The sequence below is a fragment of the Urtica dioica genome, chromosome 7 (assembly GCF_054948205.1).
Source record: "Urtica dioica subsp. dioica isolate 48M chromosome 7, U.dioica_male_clone48M_v1_H2, whole genome shotgun sequence".
Classification (NCBI taxonomy): Eukaryota; Viridiplantae; Streptophyta; class Magnoliopsida; order Rosales; family Urticaceae; genus Urtica; species Urtica dioica.
Genome location: NC_142762.1, coordinates 26578859 through 26606008, shown reverse-complemented (window position 1 = coordinate 26606008; position 27150 = coordinate 26578859). Strand labels below are relative to the sequence as shown.

General features: G+C 39.1%; 1 protein-coding gene and 1 long non-coding RNA gene across 6 annotated transcripts in view; one reads left to right on the top strand and one right to left on the bottom strand.

Annotated features, from left to right (window-relative positions):
* LOC149390582 (MADS-box transcription factor 23-like) overlaps window positions 1-2441 on the top strand; it is a 14894-nt gene extending 12453 nt beyond the window's left edge. For 2 of the 4 annotated variants that reach the window (XM_089620843.1, XM_089620842.1), the window contains exons 3-9: window positions 837-918; window positions 1187-1248; window positions 1352-1451; window positions 1529-1570; window positions 1660-1743; window positions 1824-1945; window positions 2015-2438. In XM_089620843.1, the coding sequence (XP_089476969.1) occupies window positions 837-918; window positions 1187-1248; window positions 1352-1451; window positions 1529-1570; window positions 1660-1743; window positions 1824-1945; window positions 2015-2030 (508 nt within the window). In that variant the 3' untranslated portion in view covers window positions 2031-2438. Of the gene's footprint in view, window positions 1-836; window positions 919-1186; window positions 1249-1351; window positions 1452-1528; window positions 1571-1659; window positions 1744-1823; window positions 1946-2014 lie in introns of all 4 variants that reach the window. The other 2 variants (XM_089620844.1, XM_089620841.1) reach the window with 2 other exon arrangements.
* The window catches only part of LOC149390581 (uncharacterized), a 27906-nt gene extending 756 nt beyond the window's left edge, over window positions 1-27150 (bottom strand). The window contains exons 1-4 of one of the 2 annotated variants that reach the window (XR_016300282.1): window positions 26926-27150; window positions 26757-26809; window positions 810-944; window positions 612-706 (exon numbers count right to left, since the gene is read on the bottom strand). This is a non-coding gene — a long non-coding RNA (uncharacterized LOC149390581). The remainder of the gene's footprint in view (window positions 1-611; window positions 707-809; window positions 945-26756; window positions 26810-26925) is intronic. The other variant, XR_016300283.1, reaches the window with a different exon arrangement.

The following is a 27150-nucleotide window of genomic DNA, read 5'->3' as shown; positions in this document are numbered from 1 at the left end:
ATGGAAGTACAAAACGAACACACACACTGTGCATATTCAATATAACAATTAATAGCGGTCCCAATATTAAATTTTGGATAAGTACATCAATTATGAACCTTAAGTAATTTTTTAATGAGCAAAATGTCATAATAATTGAATCCAAATCTGTCATCTCATAATGATGGGGAAAGTTTGTTCCAGCAATGATTGTCTTCTAGGTTTTTTCTTTTCAAACGTGTTTTTAACCATTGTCTGTTTATTACATAATAAAACAACTTAGTAAAAAATTTACTAATTTTGTTAAAGTAAGACAATAATCATTAATAATGAGATTAGACATAAATTAAAAAATAGCCATCTAGAGTGAATTTTAGAAGAGTACTGGAAATTTTAGACTAGTGTATCTGATTGACAACAACCGATTCAAATATATGTAATCGTAAATGGAAGATAAATAGATTACTTAAACCAAATTAGAAATATTAAGGCCACACATTTTAATTTGTTATGAGACTTTTTTTGTTCTTCTTCTTGTTATAAAAAATAATATCTAAATTTTTGTGCTTAATTATCCAAAAAAAAAAAAAATTAGTGCTTAGAAATTATTAATCAAGGGAATAAGATATAACCTTTTGTCAGACAATAGCTTGTCCATTGATCTTGATCTGTCATTATTCAACATAATTTCAGGGATTAACCATGCCATATCTGCATCATGCTCAAACTTAAAAGGGTTCAGACAATATGTGATATATACCTGTTCTATATATAGCAAATCTTTCCCAGGAAATACTTGAATAAAAACTATGAGAAGTATAGCATATTACTGATAGATTATCGATGTACGTGGGCAGCTTGAAGTCAATAATTGATCGCTACAACAAAACAAAAGAGGACCATCATACTCTCACTAACCCAATCTCCTCTGAAGTGAAGGTATAATCGAATCAATCTTCACTCACCTGCTTCATAAAAGTTTATTATTTTCAAAGGGATGATTTTATGAACAACAAAACTACGTTCACAAGTTAAATACCTGGGAAATACATGCATTGTGCACACGTTCTACAATCTGAAACATATTAGCACTATTACATGGAATCAATCTTGGTAATTATCTTATTTTAGAACTTCTGGAATCGACAAAAGGTATAATTATACAATATATTCATGATCGGAAGTAAATGTGTGCTCTATCTTCTAGTTCTGGCAAAGGGAAGCAGCAATGTTAAGGCAACAAGTGAAAAGCTTGCAAGAAAGCCATAGGTATGTATATACTTACTTGATAACCAAGCAGCTCTAGTAATTTGTTCAATATAATTGTTGGCATGAATAGAATTTCAAGTTCTTGAATATTTTTATGGAGCAGACAAATAATGGGTGAAGAGCTGTCTGGATTGGGTGTTAAGGATCTACAGAGCCTAGAAAACCAATTGGAAATGAGTCTACGAGGTGTCCGCATGAAAAAGGTCCAGATTTTTTGCATAGATCAATTCCATGAAGAATTAGCGTCAATGGTACTCAATGGAACTAATCTCTTTTGCAGGACCATATTTTGACGCATGAAATACAAGAACTAAACAGAAAGGTCAAGTTTGCAAACAAGGACTATATACAGGGTGATCAGATTCACATACATGAATATGATCTCATTCTCTCTCTGATTACACTGTGCAGGGTAATCTCATTCATCAGGAAAACGTAGAGCTATATAAGAAGGTACACCTAATTCGTCAAGAAAACATTGACCTCTATCAGAAGGTACTGGAATTAAAATAGCAAATTAAATTCAAACGTTAAGGTACTTTATGGCCACTCGGTTGAAATGTTTTGTGTACAAGGTGTATGGAACGAGAGATGAGAACATTGTGGGTATAGAAGAGGACTCACATACAATCCATCTCCAGCTTAGCCAGCCACAGCACCAGAACTATGAGATTCCAACAAGAGCTACGAATATTGGGTACCACTCTCTCCACACAATCATGATGCATTCAAGTACCGAAATCTAATGTGGTGATAAATTAAGCAGATTGCAATTACAGTAGCAAAAAGGATGGATCAGCTAATCAACGCAATTCGGGGTAAGAGCGATGGACCAATCAAGAAAATGATCTTGGTTTAAAACAAGCAATAGAAATTAACCGGTGTGTAATTGACATTTTACTATATCTGCATATTAAAATCTTAAGTTTCTTCTTCAAACATAAATTGTCCTGAAAATAAGAAATGTAGCCTTGAAATTTCACGGTTAAGAAAAAGATTGAGATAGATTTCTATAGGTGTAAAGGTTGGTGCATAAATTATTTTGTTATGAACACTTCTATAAATTATTAGTGATCATTTGAGGTTTTTGGGTTTAAAAGAAACATACATACATAAATTATAAATTGGACGAACTATATTTTTCAATTCAGACTTATTTTTGTCACTTTATTTTTATTTTTTTTTATAAATTTTTTACTAAATATCACTTCAGTGTCAATAAATCGTCAAAAAATGTTAGCACTACATTGCCGTAAATTTGTGAAGAGATATCATGATAACCTCTACAACGTTATTATGTATTGCATAAAAGGTAGTTGTGTGAGGTGTTTATGATCCTTATTGTCTAAACCACTAAGAGATAATATGGTTTATGGCCGTACATGTTTAGTTTCAATTGCTATAAGTGCAATTCACTCAATATGTTAAATAAAGTTTATTTTGAGAAGTGCAACTTTATGAACTTTTGTGTGTAATGATTCAATATTTAGTTTTGTTCATATGGGTTATAAATTTTTCCCATCTAGTAAAAGAATTGGGATATGGTTATTTAGCTAAATTAGAATAAAATTCAAATGTTGAATATAGTATAATTGAGAAACGCAACTAGAAAAGTCAGCTAGTGCAAAAACTAGATTTTCACTAAAATTGTCAAATAGTCAAAATATGATTTTGACGTTTGTCATATGATATAAATATCATTGGTGATAATTTAGAAAATGTTTGTGGGTATTAATAAGGAAAAAGGCAAATTGAATTCTTGATATATGTCATTTTCATATTAGTTTTGAACTAATTAAATAGGATTAATGAAATATAAAATTGTGATTGGTTGATGACAACATCACAAGGAATGAGTTTGGCCATGTGTTTTTGTTGGGATGGCTAATCTTGGTCAAGGAAATAAAATAATACGTGTCATTTTGTTGATTTTTCTTAAATGATAATTTAAACGACTTAATTTTGTGCGTAATTCTTACTGGTTGAATTCATTTCACAATGATACGCTTCTTGCTCGTGTGACTCAATGAGAGAAGATATTTTTTCCAGCCTCGATGAGATGTTTTCCTTTGACTCCATGATTGATAAATTAGAGGACAATTTTACACCGTTTTGGAAGACTATACGTAGCCTTCTATAACCACGACCATAGCACACCAAAGCATCTCCTTGTTTATGTATTTTGAAATACTCTATCTCTCTCTCTCTCTCTCTCTCAAAGGCTCTCGGCCATTCCTAATAATAAGTTTGTTAAGAATTCCAAGTATCTATTTAACTACAAAATTTATTTCTAGTAACTTGATTCGTTTGTGCTCACTCGCAAATACTCAATCATGTCATCAAGAGTTAGAAGATGGGGGGGTCTGTTCAGAATCCTAAAGCTTCTCAAAGATCAACCACGCTTCAAGAGCTTGGTAGTTTTATTGGATTACATGTTATCATTCACATTTCTTGAGCCACTTGGGGAGACGTCGGTGAGGGCGGAGGTGAGCCAGACTCCTTTATCATCGGGGAAGTAAGTGCTCCTTCCCTCGGAATTGAGTCGATCGATGGCATATGTGTCAGTTTTGAGTAGTAGACATGTGCTAGGAATGAGTGTAGTCGTAGTAGGATGTTGATGTGGATTCGTACTTTGATGATTTAGGTGAGGTACCGAGTCTTCGTTCGAGGTTCATAGTTCCCCTTCTGAGGCCCGGGCTCTTTCACGGTATAGTTGTTCCGAGCTTGACTACGGTGGAAAGGGTAGGGTAGCTTCGGCATCGCTTTCGATTTTTGTCGGAAGTTTCCATCATCATTCCTTCTCATGGGGAGCTCCCGTGCGATTCTCTTCTGGGTACACTGCGATCCATGTGTCGAGCCTTTATAGCGGGCTTCGCTCGCCTCTGCAACCATTGATATGCACAATTCTTGAAGCTACTCATGTGCACCGGCTCAATTGAATCCGAAGAAGTATTTTTCCATGACTCCTACTTCGTCCTCTGGTTTAGGGAGGTGGGCCGTGAGTTATCTTTCGCGAAGCTCGCTTCAGTGGGTTGTTTGAATTTAAACAACCGCACCATCGAAACGTATTTCTTTCGGCGCCACAAGGGTGGCATGAGAATTATCAAGGAGTTCCTGAATCATGACAAGGGCTGGATGAACGAGCGGTTCTTCGCTCATTGGAGATATTCGGCGACCTTTTCGCTTGACTTCGGGTTGGCGATGCGGATCCCGAGACCATTCGGCGCCCTAGAGTTTGATTCGTTCATCAAGACTCGTTCTTACCACAATCTCATTGGTGAGCCTTTCAGGGATAAAAGCTTATGAGAGATGGTCGGTTGATTCCCTATTGTTCCCGCGTCTCGGATCTGGACCTCCATCCTCGGCCTTGGAGGATTTAACTCTCCGAGGAGGTTTCTAAGGCCGAGCCGCTCATTCTCGAGTCCTTCGAGGACTTGGAGGCTTTTGAGCCACTCTTCCATGTAGATGTTCCCCCGCCATTCCTGGACTTCGTTCATTTGCCTCTTCCCTTGCGCATTGGTTCTCCTCGACATGCTTCTCCGGATCTTGCTCATTCCCCAGACAAGGGGAAAAAGGAAATTTATGGATTCATCTTGTTCGAAGGGAAAAGCGGTGGAGGAGTCGTCTTCGGGCATAAAGAGGAAGGCGGAGAGCCGAACTTCTCTTTTTCTAACGGGGGTCGGAGCGACGCGTGGGAAGCGATCAAAGGAAGCTTTTGGTTTGACTTCTTCTTTGCTTGTAAGGGCTTCCCCTTGAGTGCTGATGCTTTTAGCTATTGAGGCTATTTGGGGGGTTGAGTTGTTCTCGTCGAGGGAGTTGGGTTGTATTAGTGTATGGACCCGCTATCGCTCGTGGAGAACCACGCTAGAGATTTGCAACAGGTCTTGTTTCTTTAATCTCATTTTGTCTTTTATGTCTTTGTCATCCCATTATTTTGTGCTTGAAATTCGATTTCTTACATATTTGTGGTTATAGTGCTTCCTTTCCGGTCTTCCGATCAAGCGCAATCCTCGTGCGAATGGTCGCTCTCTGGCGGGCGCGGATCGATGGTAAGGCAAAAGTGAAGGAGGCTCGCGACGAGTGTGCTTTGGTGGATTCCAAAGCGGGGGAGGACAATGAGGTGTTTGAGAGAAAGAATTGAGCATACGAGTTGGAGATCCAGCACATGAATGTCGTGCTTGAAGCTGCCAACTCCGACCTAGCCACGCTCCAATGATAGATAGATGAGTATTGTGCGTAGGCAGACCAGTTGGCCATCGATCGAGATATGGTCTGTCGCTTCTCTTATTGGTGCGGGGTGCTCGTGGGACGTGACAAGACCGTCGTGAGGAACCCCACTGCTGAGTTCATCTTTAATTTCATTCCTTTGAACCTCCCCACAAAGGTGGTCGAAGATGTCAAGGTGGTTCTTCCTGCTTGTGAGGGCGATGCTCCTCCACTGGTCATGGTTGACGCTCCTCATCCGGAGGTGGCGGTAAATGCTCCTCCTCCGGAGGCGGAGGCTGATCGGGTGTCATCTAAGGTAGACGAGTCTCTATAGGTACTTTCTCCTTGTTTTTTTTTTGGGTATTTTGTGCTATTTCTTTTGTTTCCTTCCTTTACTTTCCACATGTTTCTTAGACTTCTTTTTCATGGGCATGGTTTGTTGGATGCCAGTTTATTCCGTTGTTCTGCGGGGCTTGTTATTGATTTTTTTTAACTCTCTTTACTTGTGTTGGATCTTTTCTTTTATGTGGATTGTTTATGCTTTCGACTGTGGATTGTTGATGTCATTGATTGTGGATTGTGTATGTTGTTGATTGTCTCGGGCCTAAATTATGTTGAGCCTGAGGGCTGTGTTGTATGTGTGGACGGTCTTGATGAGCGTGTATGTTTTGTGGGCGCGTCCTTATTCATGTGCTTATCCCTAGCTTGAAAGCTGAGAGGGTGTCATCGGAATGTGTAGGCGCGGTTATCCTTAGCCCGGAGGTTGCGAGGGCGTCATTGGCACGTGTAGGCACGATTATCCCTAGCCCGAAGGCTGAGAGGGCTTCATCGATTGATAACTGCAGGCACCACTTTCCCTAGCCTGGTAAGACTGCGAGGGTATCATCGATAGATGTAGGCACAACTATCCCTTGCGTGAGGCTGTGACAATGTCATCAGCTCTTTTAGGCACGACTATCCCTAGCCCAGAGGCTGCGAAAGTGTCATCGACTCATGTAGGCATGACTATCCCTTATCAATAGGCTGCGTGGGCATCATTGGCTTTTGTGTGTATGACCCCCATAGCTCAAAACCTGTGAGGGTGGGTCATTCGATTGTCACCTGACTATGTGCGATCGTATGGGACGCGCGATGGCCGGAGCCTGTTTTATGGTGGGGATAACCTTTCGGACGAGGCCGGCTCGTGTGACGTGGTTGCATCTTTCTACACTTGTTTCTCTTCCAAAATTAAAGTTTTGAAATTGAGGTTCTTCAAAAATGATTTTGGAAAAGTATTTGTGCGAGAAAGTTTTGAACAACCTATGATTTGTTTTGAAAATTTGTCATGTTTTGTATTGAAAAATTATTTATTTTTGTAATTATTGGCTAACCCCTTAATTGTTTATGCAATCTGCCAAAAAAGTGTATGGAAAACTTGTAAAGGCGGGTGGAAAAAACAAAACCAAAAATCATTTCTCAAAAAACTTCCGGAAGTACTGAAAATTTGAGATTACATGAGATGGCTCTGCAAGCCTTCGTTGAAAAGTAAGGATTTTGAAATCAAAATATGGAAACGAAAGTTTTGTAAAAAGGTTTTAACGTTGGAGAGAAAACATAGCGTGATCCATGAGCTTTATTGATATTACTTCCGAAGGTTTTCAACGTTCCATGGTTTCCTGAATTCCAGTCCTTCCATGTCCTCGAGGAGACATGTTTCGCCGTGTATGACTCTTTGAACTCTGTATGAGTCTTCTCAATTTGATTTGAGCGCCCCTGCCCTTGCTCTTTGGTATTCTGTAATACCCTTCGAAGCACGAGGATGCCCTCGGAGAATCGTCGCGCTTTCACTTTTGTGTAGCAGTGTCTTTCCACGATTCTCTTTTGTGCGGCCATTCGGGAGAACGCGTCATCTCTTCATTCTTTGATCCCTTCAAGCTCTATTCTTAGGGTTTGATTGTTGTTTTCTTTGTCGAATGTCTCTGTGCGTTGGTATTTTGACCTCTATTGGGATCATGGCTTCAACCCCGTAGGTTAGGGAGAACGGGATCTCGCTTGTGGCCGATCGGTCGGTTTTTCGGTATCCCCAGAGGACAAAGGAAAGCTTGTCGGCCCATGCCCCCTTCTTTGCCTCTATTTTTTTTTTCAAATTTTCCTTGATCATCTTATTCAAAACATCCACCTTGTCTGGGCCGTTCCTATGTCAATTGTGTGATGTTTTTCTCGTCCGTCGTCCGTCAAGCCAATGTCTCAATCAGCAACTTTCCAAACCATTCCTCCTTTGCTCCAGACGCTATCCGGACTGTGCGTCTGCTTCCGCATTTGATCCTCTCAGCACTTACAGTATTTCATACCATGAGAGATCTTACAGGTGTTTCTTTATTCTCTCAAGATACGTAATCATGTTATCCTCCTTAGCTTGGTACTCTCCCTTTACTTGGTTGACTATGATTAGTGAGTCCCAATGGATTTATTGGTTTTTTAAATCAACCTTTTTGGCCATGTTTTATCCCTCTATGAGGGCTTCGTATTCTGCTTCATTGTTGGATGTCTTAAATTGGAAGTGCAGTGCGTATCTGAGCTTTTCTCCGTCTGGCTTTACGAAAATGATTCCCGCACCCGATCCATGAGCGTTTGAGGCTCCATCGACATGTAGACTCCATACGAGTCCATCGGGGGCAGCTTTTTGCTTTTTAGTTATCTTCGCCTTTGTTTTTTTGCCGTCGTCTTGGTGTAGATTCATGTCTAGGTGAATTCGGCTACGAAATCCACGACCGCCTGCCTTTTTATGGCTGCCTTTGGTTTGATTTTAACGTTATATTCTCCCAGCTCTTGTGACCTTACGACTGTTCTTAATTATGTCCCTTTTTCAATGCTCTTACTCCGTCGTGGTTAGTACGAGCGCGAGTTACTTGATCTCGTGTTTTAGAGTCTCGGCATCTAATAAGGCTTTGTTGACGTAGTAGATCGGCCACCAAACTTTGTCTTCCTCTCGGATGAGAACGGTGCTGACAGCACGGGCAGAGATCGCCGTGTTAAGGTAGAGGTCTCTCAAAGTCTTTAGAGACGAATCATGAAGACCTAGCGAGCACTCACCTTTGACCTCCACAGCCTCGAGCATAATCATCGAGTGGACTCGATTTGGATCTGAAGGAGCTTCCCAGGGAACAGACGCCGGTGTGCGCTTCATGGGCGCAGTCATAGTACGAGGAACTTCCGCTACTTGCGGAAATGGAACAGTTTCGGGATTGAATTGCGGGAACCACCCGGTAGACAGTATTAGCTCCACCGAGCAAAAGGATCGCTCGATCACTTACCAGTCCTACATGTTTCGGATAGCCCTCACGAAGTCAAGATCATCAACCCTATAGTCAGCAACAAAGTTGGCCAACGAGCTAAACTGGAGAGGCGCAATCTCGAATGCATCAAAGTTTGGTATTCCGACCAAAGTTTGGTGTTCCGACCATACCTAAGCCTTTCAGCTTATAGTCTTGACATCGGTGATAAGTTTGGTATTCCGAATATCCTAAGCCATGTAGATGCTAGGTTGACCCGAAATCATGAAGATCGTGATGAAATTGCAAAAGTCGTCAACAGTCATCGTCCGCTTCTCAATACAAATACCACGTCATGTGGCACATCGCGACCAAGCAGTAGAACGTCGGGCTCATTTGTGAAGGTGAACTCCCAACGAAGCGAGTTATAGCTGAACAATGGGTTAGAACAAAAAGCAAAGTCCGCACTGAAGACTAGCCATATGACCGCGGCGAAACCCCGTCGCGGTCGCAAGGTTTACGAGGGTTGATCCTCTGGGGAAGGACGGAGCAACGTCAATGAAGAAGAAATAAGATACAACTCCAAAGGCTCGAGAACGAATGGTGGGAGATAAAGCTCATCGCGTCAACTCCTTCACACTTAAAACCTTCCAAAGCGGTAGAGCCCCCGGTCTGGAACCATGTCGTCATCTGCAAGCACTTTATCGATGATGAGAACTCACCCTCCAAGACCTCAGAGCCACGCACCTCAACTCCATTCCCACGATCACTGGAACCCCATGTCGTGAAATCACATAAGAGCAGCCAATCTTCGATCCATCTGCCACGACCTCCAATAGTCTTCTCCGAGGAGGTCACCGATGGCACTCTGTCACTCAGAGAATTCTTCGAGCCTCCGCTGGGCCTCTCCACCTCTTGGTCGAAAATATCCTCGAAATAAATCTCTTCGAGAATGGACTCAACAAGACTTCCTTGCGTGGGTCCGCCTCTTGTGCATAACGCTCGGTCGAGCGGTGCGCTCCTCCATACACCGAATTCCGCACAATCGCATCCACCTTTGTCGCGCCCTCGCTCAACTGTGCCTTCACTCCATTCGAGTCTTCCTTCACGTGTAAAGAAAGCTTGTCCATCGCGGAAAATTAAGACTTAACTCTCAAGGACCTCGCCTTCGAGCCATCCGAGCACTAGATCAAGTAAGAAAAATCTACCTCAGGATTGGCAGTCGAGAGCAAAAATCGAGAGCAAAAATTGATTATCCATTGCATAGGGAAAAAAAAGAAATGAAATTGTGAGGAAAAGATGGAGGAGAGACTTCTATATATATATATATATATATATATGCATAAAGGGGTATATGCAGAAATAGGATTCTTAAAAGCATGAGTCTTGCTCTCGTTAAAAAAAAGGGGGAAGTTCCCTAACAAGAATCCTACTCCAAGACGGAAAGAGGAAAAAGGAAAGCCACATGGGCTCCCCCTCCCCCCCTCTTTCGGACGCACCAAGGCCCCACCTCCGCACACGTGCATATCCACGCGATGTGCCACCGCGGTACACGACGCATAAGGTTACAATGTAGTTCGAACCGATGTGTTGTTTAATGATTCTTTAGTTTGATGATTATTGTCTCGTTTCAAATTATTGATGTTAATTTTGTATGAATTTAGATAGCAACACATAAACAAGCAAATAATGATTAAATTAGTGATTGTACTTTGTTTTCGGTCCGCAATGAAATTGTAAACCCAATTTTTCTTGCATTACTCAATAGTTCTATTTTCCGCATTTTATTCTAATCTTAGTTTATTATCCAACTTTCATAATTGTTGATTCAATTCAAATACTATTTAATGAGCGGTAATTATAGTTTGTGTGAGTTCGACACTCTTCCTTACAAAATACTTTATCACTTGAGTGACACTTGCATTGTGAAATTTCGCAACAAACATAAAGTAAACTCGGGAGTATATGCGTTTCAATCCTTGTACTACTAATCACTATATTAAATTTGTTTCCATCATCGCGCATACACAGCACGCAGATTAGATGTTTTATCACCGAACTCGGTTACTAGTTTTTTTTGTCTTTTATAGTTAACTAGTTGTTTATACATATTAGAGTTCTATAATGCTTACTCTAAGCATTATAGAAGCATTTTAAAACCTAAAAATTTAATTTTTTTCAAAAAATCCGCCGAATTTCAGCCTTAACCAAATTTTCTTCTTCATTCTTCTTCTCCTCTCTCTCTCTCTCTCTCTCTCTCTCTCTCTCTCTCTCTCTCTCTCTCTCTCTCTCTCTCTCCGCCCTCACTCTTCTTCTCCACCCTCACTCTCTCTCCGCCTTCACTTCTCTTTCTCTCTCCGCCCCCACTTCTCTCTCTCCGCCCTCGCTCTCTTCTTCTCCTCCCTCACTTTCCCTTCTTCGCCCTCACTATTCTTCTCCGTCCCCACAAACCCACAAAACCTAAACCTCAAACCAACAAAAGCCACAACCAAAAACCCACAAACTCCACCACCACGTCAAACTTTCACAAGCCTAGGCATCTCCGGTGACAACTCCGACTCTCTCTTTCTTCCATGCCTCAATGCTCCTCATCTACACTCCGGGTTAGTTTTTGGTTGAGAATTATGTAGAATTTAGGTTGAAAATAAGTGTTTGTTTAGAATTGAGAGTATGTATTGATATAATTTAGGTTGAAACACCATATTTGTTTGATATTTCGTTGGAATTGAGTTTGCATTTGATATTTGGTTGGAATTGTGTTTCTTATATTTCATGTCGTCTACTACTACTAGTTCTAGCGGTAGCGATAAAATAAAAACTAGAAGACAACCTCAAAATATACATCGCCGCGACAAGAATTGGGGCAAAACCCAGATATTTCTCGCCGCGGCGGTGTATATTTTTCGCCGCGGCGAGATAGTTCTATAACGGATGTCTTATCCGTTGTAGAATACCTCGCCGCGGCGAGAAATATATATCGCCGCGGTGAGAAATTCTGGAATTTTTGAAAATTGGATAATGGAACTCTATCGTTGTAGAGGCCAAGCTTCTACAACGGATATCTAAGCATTGTAGAAGCTTATACAACGTTGGATTCTAAACCGCTTAATAAGCGTTGTAGAATCATTCTACAACTATTTTTAAGCGTTGTAGGATCCCACTTTTGTAGTAGTGATGGCGAGATAGTTCTACAACAGATGTCTTATCCGTTGTAGAATACCTCGCTGCAGCGAGAAATTCTGGAATTTTTGAAAATTGGATAATGAAACTCTATTGTTGTAGAAGTTTCTACAATGGATGCATAAGCGTTGTAGAAGCCAAGTTTCTACAACGGATATCTAAGCGTTGTAGAAGCTTCTACAATGCTTGATTCTACAACACTTAATAAGCGTTGTAAAATCATTCTACAACTGTTTTTAAGCGTTGTAGGATCTCAGTTTTATAGTAGTGATGAGTTCAAGTTTAGCGATTTTAAAATTGAGAAAGATTTTTTCCGGCAGTTAAGACATTTAGATCTAACTTGAAGCTTCAAGCACCTCATGAAAATTTATTTTGTTTCCTTAAATGGGAAAAACACAAACCCGTACTTGTTAATAATTGACTTTTGGCATCACCATTATGACTCAAGATTTCAAGCAATACCTAAAGTAGGCATACGTTAAAATACTCTTGAGCTTGTCTTCCTCCTTACTAAAGAATGGATCTGCGTCGTTCCTCCTTAACAAGATTTGAAGATAAAGATAGAGAGAGAAAGTGAGAGAGAGAGAGAGAGGCACAACAGAATTCCGTTATTGATTTCTGAATGACTAATTGACTCTTGGTCAGCGTTTGATATAATACATCTGAGATATTAATCGTTGTTGTTCATCTCTAACAAACTGGTAACTAACGCTGATCTAATGGTGTATACTTTAATACCCCTCCTTCAAACTGGACATGGGGTAGACAAGTGCAGTTTGGAACACAAGAAGATAAACTGGGGTAAAGTAAGAGGTTTCGTAAAGACATCTGCGACTTGATCTGTGCTTGGGACATAACGAACCTCCACAGTCTTGGCCAGTACTTTCTCGCGGATGAAATGAGCATCAATCTCGATGTGCTTGGTTCTAGCATGGAAGACTAGATTGGAGGCAAGTGATGAGGTACCAACATTATCACACGAAATGACCATTGGACCATCAATCAGTTTCACACCAAGTTCTCTAAACAGTGCCTTGAGCCAGATGAGTTCTACAGTCACATACGATAGTGCCCGGTACTCTGACTCAGTGGATCTTCTAGAGACAACTTCCTGCTTCTTTGATGCCCACGAGATGAGATTCATGCCCAATTATACACAGAGCCCTGTCGTTGACAGACGATTATCGAGGTTGTTAACCCAATCTGCGTCGGAGTAGGCAGTTAGCTCCATTGAGGTTGCTGGTGTGAACTTTAGGCCCAGCTCACGTGTCTAGATAGATATCGAAGCAGTCTTTTGCATGCAGACCAATGGTTAACTGTTAGGGCTTGTAGATATTGGCTATGTCTGTTGACTGAGAAAGCCACATCCGGTCTTGTCATGGTGAGATATTGCAGTGACCCTATGGTGCTTCGATATACAGATGGATGTGCCAAGGGTTCACTATCTTCCTTCTTGAGCTTTGTGCTCGGACACATAGGAGTAGAGCATGGTTTAGAGTCAACCATGTTAGTTTTGGCTAGCAGGTCTCGCAGATATTTCTTCTGAGTCAGGTGAAGGCCAGTTGCATCTCTGTAGGCTTCAAATCCCAGGAAGAAGCTTATAAAACCTAAGCTTTTGAGCTTGAAAGACTTATCCAGATTGCTAATGGCTTTGGAGATGAGTTGTAGGTTATTCCCTGTGACAAGTATATCATCTACATAGACAAGTAGATAGATACACGTGCCATCTCATTTGAAGATGAATAGGGAGTTGTCTGAGGTTGAATTTCTGAAACCCCAGTTGAGCAAGGCTGCGTTGAGTTGCTCGTACCAAGCCCTTGGAACTTGTTTTAAGCCGTATAGCGCTTTGTGTAGTTTCCAGATGTGGTTTGGTTTGGACACGTCTTCAAATCCTTCAGGTTGGTGAGTGTAGACTTCTTCACTGAGGATTCCATTTAGAAAGGCATTGTTGACGTCTACATGTTGTATATCCCAATTAAACGTGACAGCAAGTGTGAACATGACTTTGATGGTCGACGGCTTGACAACGGGACTGAAAGTTTCGAAGAATTCCACTCCATGAGTTTGTTCAAATCCACGTGCCACCAGTCGAGCTTTCAGTTTGTTGAGTGATCCATCGGAGTTCTGCTTTACTTTGAATATCCACTTGTTGGAAACAATGTTCTTGGAGCCATCATCTGATACTAAGGACCAAGTCTTGTCGTCCTGCAATGCATTAAACTCCACTTCCATGGCAGATTTCCACATCGTCTTAGATAAAGCATCATAGACCGAGTCAGGTTCTTCAAATATATCATATATTGGTGACTTAACATGAAAAGCTTTGGGTTTAGTTAATCCTGCTTTTGAGCCTGTGACCATGGTGTGTGTGTGTTGTTGGTGGGGAGTTGATGATGAGGATTACTTTGTGGTCTAATGGGCAGGTAGATGTGTAGTGGTGATGTAGATCTTGAGCTGAGAGTGGTGATATGGACGTTTGTGGGACTGATCTCTGTGTGTTGTGAGTTGGATGATTCTGGTGTGATCTCAGGTGAGTTGTGTGGAGTAGTATTGTCTGGTGTGTGATGGTTACGGTGTGTCTGTTGTGACTGTTGTGTAATAAGATGTGTGACTGATGTTGTGGGACCACATATGACATTCTGAGGAAACAACAAAGCAGGGAAAACAGTGTTTGGACTGGGGGACACAGAACTAGCTTTGTCATGAGAGAAAATATCTGTATATGAAAAATGAGACTCATGAATAACACGGACCTAGCAATGTAGATACGTCCTTCTGAGTTTAGACACCTATAACCTTTATGAGAAGGAATGTACCCAATGAAAACACACAAAGCTGATTTGAACATGAATTTGTTGGAGTCGTAGGGTCTAAGATAGGGATAACAGGCTGATCCAAACACTTTTAGAAATTTATAATCTGGTTTGTGGTGGAATATGAGTTCAAAATGTGACTTGAGAGATAAGCTGTGAGAGGGTAGTCTGTTTATTGTGTAAACAACACTCACACAAGCATCCCATCAAAACTTGTAAGGCATTTTTCCACATAAGTGTTGAAATTGAGAAAGATGGACGTGGTTTCTGATTTTGTTCTCAGAGGGTATATCCATGTGTATCTGGTAAGATCATCTATGAAGTGGATGTAGTATTTGAACCCATTTGTGGATTGACAGGGTGAAGGGCCCTATAAGTCAGAGTATATCAAGTCAAAAGGGGCTTTTGTGTGTATTGGTACAGGTTTGAAGTTGAATTGGTGCAGTTTTCCAATAGCACAGTCAGAGCAAAAGAAATCTTTATTCATAGCATCAGAACATTTTACATGTTTTAGAATACAATTGAGAATATCCTTGGGTACATGTCCTAGACGTCTGTGCCAAGTTTTGACATCAGACTTGCTAGAATTTGAGATAGTAGTACATACTAAAGACTGAAACTCATTGCTACAACTGGTTGACTCTGGTGTAAGTTCATAAGTACTCCTAGCTATAGGAATGGGACAAGTGAAGCCACATTCAGAGAGAGACACAACACACATATCAGAATCATCAGTTACTCTACGAGGTCTAGGTACGTTAACAACAGACATAACAGGTACATTATTTGAACTACAAGACTCAGAACATATGTTGAACAAGTTGCCATCAAGATTTGACGCAAGAGCATGTAAGTTTGGCTTGGAGGTGCGTTTAGCTTGGAAAGATCGAGTTGATACAGTCCATCTTTAAGAGCCGCTGCCAGTAGCACCCTCATCGAAGCCAAATCCTTAACAAGACATTTATCCGCATAAAACTCAATCAGAACTTGGTTGTCTTTTATGAATTGTGATATACTCAGGAGGTTCTTTGTGATGTTTGGGACATGTAAAATATTTCTTAGCAACAGGTTTCCATGATTAACTATCAGTTTTGAGTCACCAATATGTAATATAGGAAGAGAAGAACCGTTACCGACTGTGAGTTTATTCTTTCCCTTGTAGTCATTCTGATTGGTGATGTTGGAGAGATCCGATGTCACGTGATTCGTGGCGCCACTGTCCAAGAACCATTCATGTGAACCTTGATCATCGTTGCTCGTAGCTGTGTAAGCTTGAGCATTGTTGTTGTTGTTTGCATTGGCTTGAGAGGAATTGAACTGCGATGGAGAAATGGCTTGTGACTGTGGTGCTGTGCCTCAGAAATGGATGTCAAACCGATGGAAGCACTTTTGGACAAGATGACCGACTCTGCCACAGAGTTGACACACCAGTCGACTATTGTTGTTATTGTTCCGGCCTCCTCTTCCGGTTACGACCGCCTCGTCTTCCGCTATTGTTTCCTCTTCCGCCTCGTTGAGCAAGGTTCACCGATGGAGATGAGAATGAATCATTTGCAGAGGTTGAATTGAGAGATTCAATTCGCATTTCTTGAGATTGCATAGCACATTGAACTTCTGGAAGTGTTGGAGTCTCCGATCGGCTGGTTAGAGTGACAATCACTGATTCATACTCAGATCCGAAGTTCGTCGAGGATGTAGAGGATTAGATCATCATCCTTGACCACTGCGCTGGCACAGCTGAGATCATCAGCGATTGTTTTCATCTTGAGGATAAATTCATTGATTGTCAGGCTTCTTTTCTTCGTTGATTGCAGAGCAAATCGAAGTTAAAGAACCCTAGCTTTCGACATCGTCTGAAAGATCTGGTTCAGTGTTGACCAGACTGTCGCCGCCGTGAGACAACGATTGACGTGACCTAGCATTCCTTCAGAGATGGAGGCGAACAACCAACTCAGGAGGAATTGGTCATGTCTGAGCCACAGATAATACTCAGGGTTTGGTACTTGACTGGTTTCGCCATTAGCGTTGACTGAGCTCTGAGATTGAGAAGGACAAGTGAGAGTACCAAGAAGAAAACCTTCTAATCCATGAGCGCGAGCTGTGGAGAGGACTTGAGTGCTCCAAAAGTGTAAATTGTTTCGATCCAGTCGGAGAGACAATGGATTGATGTGTAGAACCACATTCTGGTACACCTGGATTTGATTCGCCAGCGATTGAAGCTGATGATCGTTCATCGTCGGTGACGCTGTCGTGCCGATTGAAGACGCCATTGACGAGTTTGCTGAGCTTAGTTGTTGAATCTTGGCTCTGATACGATAACAAGATTTGAAGATAGAGATAGAGAGAGAGAGAGAGAGAGAGAGAGAGAGAGAGAGACAACCGAATTCTGTTATTGATTTCTTAATTGCTACCGTTCATCACTAACAAATTGGTAACTAACGTTGATCTAATGGTGTATACTTTAATACCCCTAGATGCAACACGTGACCTAAGTTTTTGGCAAGTGATTTTGTTTTTAACATTTTAATTACGTCAAATAAGGGTATGACTTAGGAAAGCACTGGCGGATATGAATTGGCCAAATATGTCATCAACATTGTTCTTTCAAAGTTATCGCCTAGTCAATCAAAGAGAAGTTGAAGGCCACACTGTTGGTAGGGAAGATTATTATGATCTAAGGGTCACAATTATGGATAGATTCCTGTAAATATAAAATAAAAATCTTTCTTCTTAGATTTTTAGTATCTCCATTTTCACATCACATATTGCATAAAACTAATCTAAGTGTCACAATTATGGCTTAGATGCGTATAAATACGCCATTACCATGAAGAATGCAGAAAAAAAAGGTCCAATGCAGGATGAAAAAAGAAGGAGCCAAAGGAGAATGGCCTGCAAAGGCGAACAAACAAAAGTGCCATCATGGTGTATGTGGTGGTCCTAACTAGCTTGAGACGGTGAAAAAAAATCCATTTTACTCGTGGCCGAAATATTTTATCGGAGTGATATAATGTATTATCTGAGGTTAATTTGGAGCCAGTAATCATATTTTTTGTTGTTCAAATGATTTTGGCTCAAGTAATTAAAAGCGAGTTTTCAGTCTGATGGAACATGTGAGATAGAATTTGGATTTGCAGAGAGAAAATCTTCTCTGCTTTAGATTCTCATTGATTGATGAATTCAGTTACACAATGCAATATATATAACTCCATACAAGTTGTTCCGTGTGTAACTAACTTAACAACTCAGTCACGTGGGCTGACTGACGTGGACACGTGGGCTAGCTGACGTGGACCGTCTACTCTCTAACACATCCCCTCAAGTGAAACGGGGATGCTTCCACGTGTAGCTTGCTCTTCAACTTTAGAAACCGTCCCACTGATACTCCTTTGGTCAAAACGTCAGCTGTTTGCTCCTGTGTTGGAACATAGCGTATCTCAATCCTTTTCCCTATCACAAGGTCTCTTACAAAGTGTAGGTCTATTTCAACATGCTTAGTTCTAGCATGGAAAATAGGATTGACTGCCATAGCTGCTGCTCCGAGGTTATCACACCATATGACGGGTGTTTGACTCAGACTGACACTGAGCTCACTGAGTAGAGATTGAATCCATAGCAGTTCTGCAGATACATGAGCTAAGGCTCTATACTCAGCTTCAGTGCTTGATCTTGCTACTACCCCTTGTTTCCTTGAACTCCAAGATACTAGACATCCTGCGAAGAACACACAATAGGCACTGGTTGATCGTCGATTGTCAGGACAGCTACCCAATCAGCATCAGCAAAACTGATCAGGTTGACTTGTTTGGAGGGTTTGAAGGTTATTCCATGCGTGATTGTTCCCTTCAGATATCTCAGCACTCTCTTGCATGCCAGCCAGTGAATCTCAGTTGGACTCTGCAGAAACTGACTCAACTTGTTCACTATGTATGCAATGTCTGGTCTTGTAATGGTGACATACTGTAGAGCTCCAACCACACTCCTATACTGGTATGGATCATCTACTGGCTCCCCCTCATCCCTGGATAGAGTAGTGTTTGGAGCTGCAGGACTCGAGCAAGGCTTGGCTCCCACCATGTTTAACTTCTTCAGGAGATCACCTATGTACTTGGCCTGAGACAGATAGAGAGTTGAAGTGTCTCGAAAGACTTCTATCCCAAGAAAATAGTGAAGTGATCCAAGGCGTTTCAGAGAGAACTGATGATTGAGATCAGTGATGAGTCTCTCCACAGCAGCATCATCATTTCCAGTTAGTAGAATATCATCTACATAGACAAGCAGTAGGAGATATGTTGAGCCACTGTTGTAGATGAACAAAGAAGAATCTGCTTTTGAGCTCACAAATCCCCAATTGTGCACTGCCACTGAGAGTCTTTCAAACCAAGCCCTTGGGGCTTTTTTCAGTCCATATAAGGCTTTCTTGAGCTTGCATACATATTGAGGCTTCTCTGGGTCAACAAAGCCAACTGGCTGCTTCATAAACACTTCTTCAGTCAAGATGCCATTTAAAAAGGCATTATTGACATCGAGTTGTTTGATATCCCAACCTCTGTACATGGCCAGTGTGAGCACAATTCTGACTGTGCAAGGTTTGATAACAGGACTGAAGGTTTCTGAGAAGTCAATCCCTGGAGTCTGGGAATAGCCTTGAGCAACTAACCTTGCTTTGTGCCTTTGTAATGATCCATCTGGATTGTATTTCAGCTTAAAGACCCACTTGTTCCCAACTAGGTTATGACGCTCATCTGGTGGCACAAGGTCCCATGTTTCATTGACCTCAAGTGCCTGCAATTCTGCCTTCATTGCAGCTGTCCAGTTTGGATCAGCAAGAGCACTGACCACTGTAGCAGGTTCAGTTGGACCTAGATCAATTGGGATGAGGTGTTTTGTGACTGTGAAGGCTTTGGGTTTGTGTATCCCTAGTTTGGACCTAGTGATCATCTGGTGGTCATTTTTGGTGATATGTGGGTCAATGTCTGGTTGTGGTTCCATGGGTGTTTGTGGTTCAATGGATATCTGTGGTGCAATGGGCTATTTGTGGTTCAATGATTATCTGTGGTTCACTGGGAATTTGGACTGGACCAGCTTGAAAATTGTGTGTCTGGTTTAGGGATGAGTCTAGTGGTTCAGGATTAGGGCCAGGCTGAGCAGGTGTAGGGTAGGAGAGGGGTGCAATGTTTGGTAGACTATGGTGTGAGCCAATGGGTGAAGGACCTGGTGTACCTGCATCAAAAGTAGCACTGGAATTTGAACTCTGCAAATGTACCCTTTGTTCCTGTTGATCGACCACTGGACTAAACTCATAGCTTGGTAGAACAACAACTTGAGACTCTAAGACTGGATTATTTGATTCTGAGAAAAGACTTTTGTAAGGAAACTCATGTTCATTGAAGATGGCATTTCTGGTAATATATATCCTTCCAGAAGGGTGAAGACATTTGTAACCCTTATGACTCAAACTGTATCCTATGAAGACACACTTGGCTGACCTGTATTGGAGTTTTGACTTATTGTAAGGTCTTAAGTGAGGGAACACAGCAGAGCCAAACACCTTGAAAAACTTAAAATCAGGAGTTTTATGAAACAATTTTTGGTAAGGATTTGAATTTTGCAAGACAGGTGTGGGTAAGGAGTTTATGACAAAGGATGCAGATTGAAACGCATCAAACCAGAAGGATAAGGGCATTTGTGATTGAGCAAGCATGGTTAAACCTAGTTCAACTATGTGTCTATGTTTTCGTTCAATTCTACCATTTTGAGCATGTGTATGAGGACATGGATGACGAAAACTGATGCCTTGCTCATCAAGAAAAGTTTTAAACACTCTAAACTCACCTCCCCAATCACTCTGGACCTCACAGATGGTTGTGTTTAAAGCCTTTTCAACAAAGAGTTTAAAGCTTTTAAACACAGATATTGCATCAGATTTCAATTTCATAGGATATATCCATGTGAACCTTGAAAAATCATCAAGAAAACTAATATAATATCTGAAACCAGCTATTGATAGTAAAGGTGCAGGGCCCCACACATCTGTATGAATCAATTGAAGAGGTTTTGTGGAATGTGAGTCAGACAATTTGAAGGGAAGGGAATGACTTTTTCCAAGTTGACATGCATCACAGAAATCACTTGTATCTTTATTCATGACAGAAATGTTACAAAGTTTCAGAACAGACTCAACTGTTTTCTTTGATGCATGACACAGACGTCTATGCCATAGCTCATATTGATCAGACAAGCTAGACACAAAACATCGAGAATTTGACTCTTCATGACTACAGCTAGGTACAACAGACTCTACAGACAAAGACAAAGGTAGACTTTTTGACTCACTAGACAAGTGGTTATCAACAGCAGCTTGGGATCGTGCAATATGATAGAGTCCATTTTCAAGTGCCCCTTGAAGCAGTGTCACACCTGTTTTCAGATCCTTTACAAAACAAGTGTTAGGATGAAACTCAATAAAGACATCATTTTCAGTTGTGAATTTAGAAACACTGATAAGATTCTTTTTGATATCAGGGACTCTCAAAATGTTCCTAAGCAACAGAGGTTTGGTTGTGAAACTAGGAATTGATCTATGGCCAGTATGTGTAATGTTTAAACACTTGCCATCACCAACCATTAGTTTCTCCTTTCCTTTGTAGCTGGAGCTGACTTGGAGATTGTCCATGGCTGCAGTGACATGATTTGTGGCTCCTGAGTCCATGTACCAAGACGGATCCATCACAGATTCAGTACCAGCAAAGAAAGCTTGTTTGCCTTGAGCCACTGTCGAAGCAGACACATTTGACGCTGGATTTGGCTGAGCCTGGTATGACTCATCAAGCCTATGCCAGCACGCTGATGCTATGTGACCTTGCTTGTTGCAGATCTGACATGTAGGTCGAGCATTTCCTCGAGCACCATTGCTGCGTCCTCTTCCTGGTCGTCCTCGACCATTGCGTCCTCTTCCACGAGCTTCGCTGTAGTTCACATTCGCTCCTTGAATGTTGACATCAAAAGCTGCATTTTGTTGCTCAATCCTTGTCTCTTGCGATAGTGCCATGGCTAGCACTTCTTGAACTGTGACTTCTGATGGATTTTGATCGCAATTCTGAAGGCGATTGCTGATCATAGCCACAATCACGTCGTACTCGGATGGTAAACCCATGAGAATCGATGTGATCAGATCATCTTCAGAGACATTACATCCAGCGAGAAAAAGAGCATCCGCGATCGCCTCCATCTTTGCAACGTAATCAGAGATTGAGAGATTACCTTTCCTTGTCGATTGCAATTGAAGCTTGAGCGGCATTACCCTAGCTTTTGAGTTCACAGCAAATCGAATCTCCAAGGCACTCCAAACTCCTCGTGATGTGGTGATACGCGTCATAGATCTGAGGATCGTCGTCGAGAGAGAAGATAGAAGCCATGAGAGCAACAACTGATCTTCTCTCCTCCACCGATCATACTCAAAATTGTGAGCTCTCTCCTTGACTCCTTCGCTGTTGACTGTTTCAACAAATTCAGGTGGACATTGCTTTGTTCCGTTGATGAAACCTCTGAGGTTGTGTCCGTTGATCGCCGGAATCACCTGAGATCGCCAAACAGAGTAATTATCTCTATCCAGCTTGATTGAGATCGCAGAGTTCAGCGTCGGATTGAATTGAGAATTCAAAAACGATCGCGCGGAAAGATCGTTCACTTGCGATGGCGAAGAAGATGAACTTTCGAACGCCATTAGAATCGCTCTGATACCAAGATAGAATTTGGATTTGCAGAGAGAAAATCTTCTCTGCTTTAGATTCTCATTGATTGATGAATTCAGTTACACAATGCAATATATATAACTCCATACAAGTTGTTCCGTATGTAACTAACTTAACAACTCAGTCACGTGGGCTGACTGACGTGGACACGTGGGCTAGCTGACGTGGACCGTCTACTCTCTAACAATGTGTCTCCACAATATCATTTGGCACCATACGACTTCAATATAATATTAGCATATTTTTAGTATAATATTGCTAAATTTACACTTCTTTTTGTTATTGAGTTAATATTTATCATTTACATGTGTGATTAAAAAAAATTTGTTTTATTTTAAACATGATACATCAATGATTTCAGTAACGGAAGTGAATCTCTTCACAAAGGGAGAATAATAAACGGTTAAGGTTCAGCCAAATCAATTCAACCTTTCTCTCACATCTACATCTTGGAACTTTAGCGTTTACGTGATTAAATTTCTAATAATCGATGGTCCTATGCTACCTTTGAGCATGGGATCACCATCAGAATTTCATTCAAGGTAAATATCACAAGAGAGCTGACTCTATTATGATTTGAAGAGCCCTGCACTAAGGTTTTAGAAATTGTATACACTAAAACGTGCGTGTGTAGAGTGGCCAACATCCAAGAAAAAAACGAGGATGTAAATGCGTCGTAACCTTCATAGATAAATCTTCACACATGATCTTGTTTATTTTATGTGTCACAAGTCCTAATACGTTTACGGAATTACAGGCATTGTCTAAGAGGCAAATAGGAAACGAATCAAAACAATGTGATCATATAACAATAAATATTCAGGCGTGATTGTCTCTAAATAGAATAGAGATAAATCTGGTAAAAACAGAAAACTAATTAAGGGTTATGTGGGAAAGATCTTATGTGAGAGTGTCTTTTTACTGGTTCCGTTTGTGTTTTTTTTTTTTTTAAATTAAATTCTACGGTAGAAAAAAAATTATTGTTTCAAAAGCAGATAAGTGTTTGATAAACTATTGTAAAATAGATGTAGCTGTTAGCATAAGTAGAATTAGTGTTTGATAAAATTAGTACTAATATTTGTAATTAATAATTATTTATATAAAATGTAATTAATAATAATAATTTTCTTAGGTATATAAAAAAAAATTAAAGTGAGTGTGTATAGATTGTAAAAAATAAATTATAAATTTGGTGAAATCAAAAAATGTATTCGATAAAAGCATATAAAGATAATTAGAATTAAAAGTTAATATAATAGAATAAAAGAGTTAAGAAAGAGAAATTATAAGTTAAAAGAAAAAGTTACGTATAAAAAGCATTAAAAAATAGTTTTTAGCTTTTTCAGTTAAATAATTGAAAAACATTTTGAACATTTTAAAAAAGTAGTTTTACTAAACACTTCAATACGGTGGTTTAACTCTTAAGAAAAGCTAAAAACATGTTTAATTAGCTATGCCTAAAGGAACCATGCTATCTTCATTTCAATGACTTATATATGAGTAAATTTCACATTCATGGAATGCTTAAACCCATGAGTTCACAATTATTTTTTTAACCGCTGATTGCAGTGTGAATGAGTAGTTGTTTATATAACTGGCCAAGGTTGGGTGCGTTTTCTTAGGGTAATCCTCAAGCATGTTTTCTCAGACAGTGATTGTAATTTGTAATTATAGTGTGGTCATAATTATTTATCGTCGACCAGCCAATTTCTCTCCTATTCGAATTTCTGCTTGGGACACTGTGGAGTTATTCGTTAATTGTTTTTGTGTTCCTAAATCTCATTTTTTTCGGATCTTACAATGCTATTGTTGTCCTCGAAATCTGTCCTGGAATTTCTTTATGTTCGAATATATTGTCTGGTCATGTAAAAAGTTTAGAGAAATTGTCCAGTTTGTTATCAATTTCATAACATTTTCTCACTTTCCACCAAAACACTAATTTATCCTAAAATACCACCATCTATGTCAACAATGTTGACATCTATTTTTGCCCTTCACTATGAGATGTCAACATTGTTGACATAGATGTCAACAATATTGACATCTCGGTGGTATTTTAGGACAAATTAGTGTTTTGATGGAAAGTGGAAAAATGTTATGAAATTGGTGGTAAATGGGACAATTTCTCAAAAGATTATCCTCATCTTTAAAATACACACACACACAAACATATATATATATATATATATATATATATATATATAATAAATTATTCACAAAATGTTCAGTATTTTGATTACAACAAACAATGTAGAAATATTATTTTCATCCAAATATATATATATATTTAAAATCCCGAAAAATCAAGATAAAATACATCTACATGATCTGATAAAAATATAACGACTTAGGCTGATTCTAATGTTAAGATTGCTATTTAGTTGATATTTGAATTATGTTTCATATTACTATTTAGTCAATATTTAAATTATATTTCAAACATAACCACTGAATTAGGCGTGACAAAATTATTCACATTTGTTTTTACATAAATACATTTTCTCAAACAAAAAAAAAAAACAATGGTAGGAGCAGTTTATATACCTGGATCACTCGTAGCCAAAAATCATTTTGATTTTGTAATTAGTGATAACTAGGAGAGAAAAAGACTTTTAAAAGTCACATGTGTCGCTTTTAAATCTCTAAAAGTTGCTTCTAAAAGTTAATTAGAAGCCTAAAATTTTTAGAAGCAACATTTGTTGCTTTTAATCTAATTATTTCATTTTCGAAATACCTTTTGTATTCACTCGGTGACTTGCGTTAAAGCGACAAGTCACTTCTAAAACCGAAATGTCACTTCTAAAAGCAGTGTCGCTTCTTTATTTTATATATAGAAGGTTCTTCAAAAGAATTTATTGTTAAAAGTCAAAAACTTAGATTACAAAATTAACGCAAAAGAAATTCAAAAACTTTAACAATAAGAAGATTAAAAGTGGACCACAAATAATCATCAAAATTATTTTTTGTAGTGGTCGCTTCTAAAACTACTTTTTGTAGTAGTCAAAATCATCGACTTCACTATTTTAAAATAAACTAAAACATGATAATTTTGCGGAATAAAATCCCTCAATCTAAAGATTTAGTTATTATGTAAATATTTCAAAAGTAATTACAGTTGTATTAAGATATGCATAATTTTTTCAATTCAAATTTGTAAATCGTTTTATGATATCAATTAGGGTGACACGTGATCAAAGTATTTAAATATTAATTGCTTAGTTAAGAAGCCATATATTTAATCATTTATTCTTTCTGTTTGTATCCTAAATCGTCAAGATGTAATAAATATGGGCTAGGTCCACTTTTTGTGTTGTTTTAATTTATATTCTTGGCGCCAATTTTCTTAAGTCGATTTATGAAATGTATTTTTTATATTTGTGGAGAGTTAATTTATGTTAATTATTATTGTGTACGATTAACAAAAATTTAAGTTTGTACATGATTAGTTAGCTACAGAGCTCGTAATTAATGAAATGATAAAAAAAAAAAAAAAAAAAAAAAAAAAAAAAAAAAAAAACAATTCAAAAGTCAAGCAATCATCATTTGACCGACTAAAATTCATGGATTTATGTAAAGTTTAAAAACGCACGAATATTGGCTATTAAGAACGATAGTTTTATAAAACTAACGTCAATGCGATCATATAATTACGCAATTGTAAATCTTGGCATTTTGCCCTAAAATTTGCGGTAGATAGTTGTTTCATTAAACTATTATTCTATTTGTCAAATGGAATCTTTTCTAGCTAATTACTATGAACATAGAATTGAAGCTATTTAACTTTCAATCAAATACATACGTTGACAGTTATATATATCTTATTCGGAGACACCCGATATACGTACACATAATGCCCTTGTAATATAAAGTTCAATACATCATTTTTTTTATTTATTAAATTATCATATAACATGAGAAGGATGGATGTCGTTATGAATATTTTTAAAACGAAATATGTACTCATGAGAAAACAAATATATATATATATATATATATATATATATATGCGTATATATATAATAGAAAATTAACCGTGAGTTGGTATAAGAAAATCAGAACCAACGACTAATGGACAGAAAATTATGCTCCTTAAAAAATAATTTGCTATATATATAGCAATGAATATTATCTAAATATTTACCCGCGAAATCAAATAATCGCCTATATATATTAGCTTTCCACTAAATATCACTGCAAACTCCTAAAACCAGTCATAGTCACCATCTAATTGATAACATCGGAAGCATTATTAATTTTTCTAACAAAATTTGCAATATATCTGTAAAGAATATAATAACCCGCACCTGATAGAGAAGGCCGTACGGAAAAATCTGTATTCCTCCAAAATCTAGAAATGCTTCAGAAAGGAAATAAAACCGAAATCGTCGTCTCACATAATTTGTTATGAAAGTGTAAGACAATATACAATATCACTGAAAAGCAAGAAAATTTAAATGAAAAATCGTTACTTACACGAGACTCAATTAGGGTTAGTGTAAAGTATGTACATGTGATGACGTGAAGCTTCCATTTAGTCGGCATCAACAAGTCGGACCTCTTTGTTTTGATCTCTTTTTTATTCATTTCTTTGGAGGCGTTTCTTTTTCTTTCGCAGCAGCTAAGTAGATTGTGTATATTGTGATCACTATAGCTAGTTATTATTGTTGCTAGTTGAAAAAAAAAGTAAGAGGAAAGGCC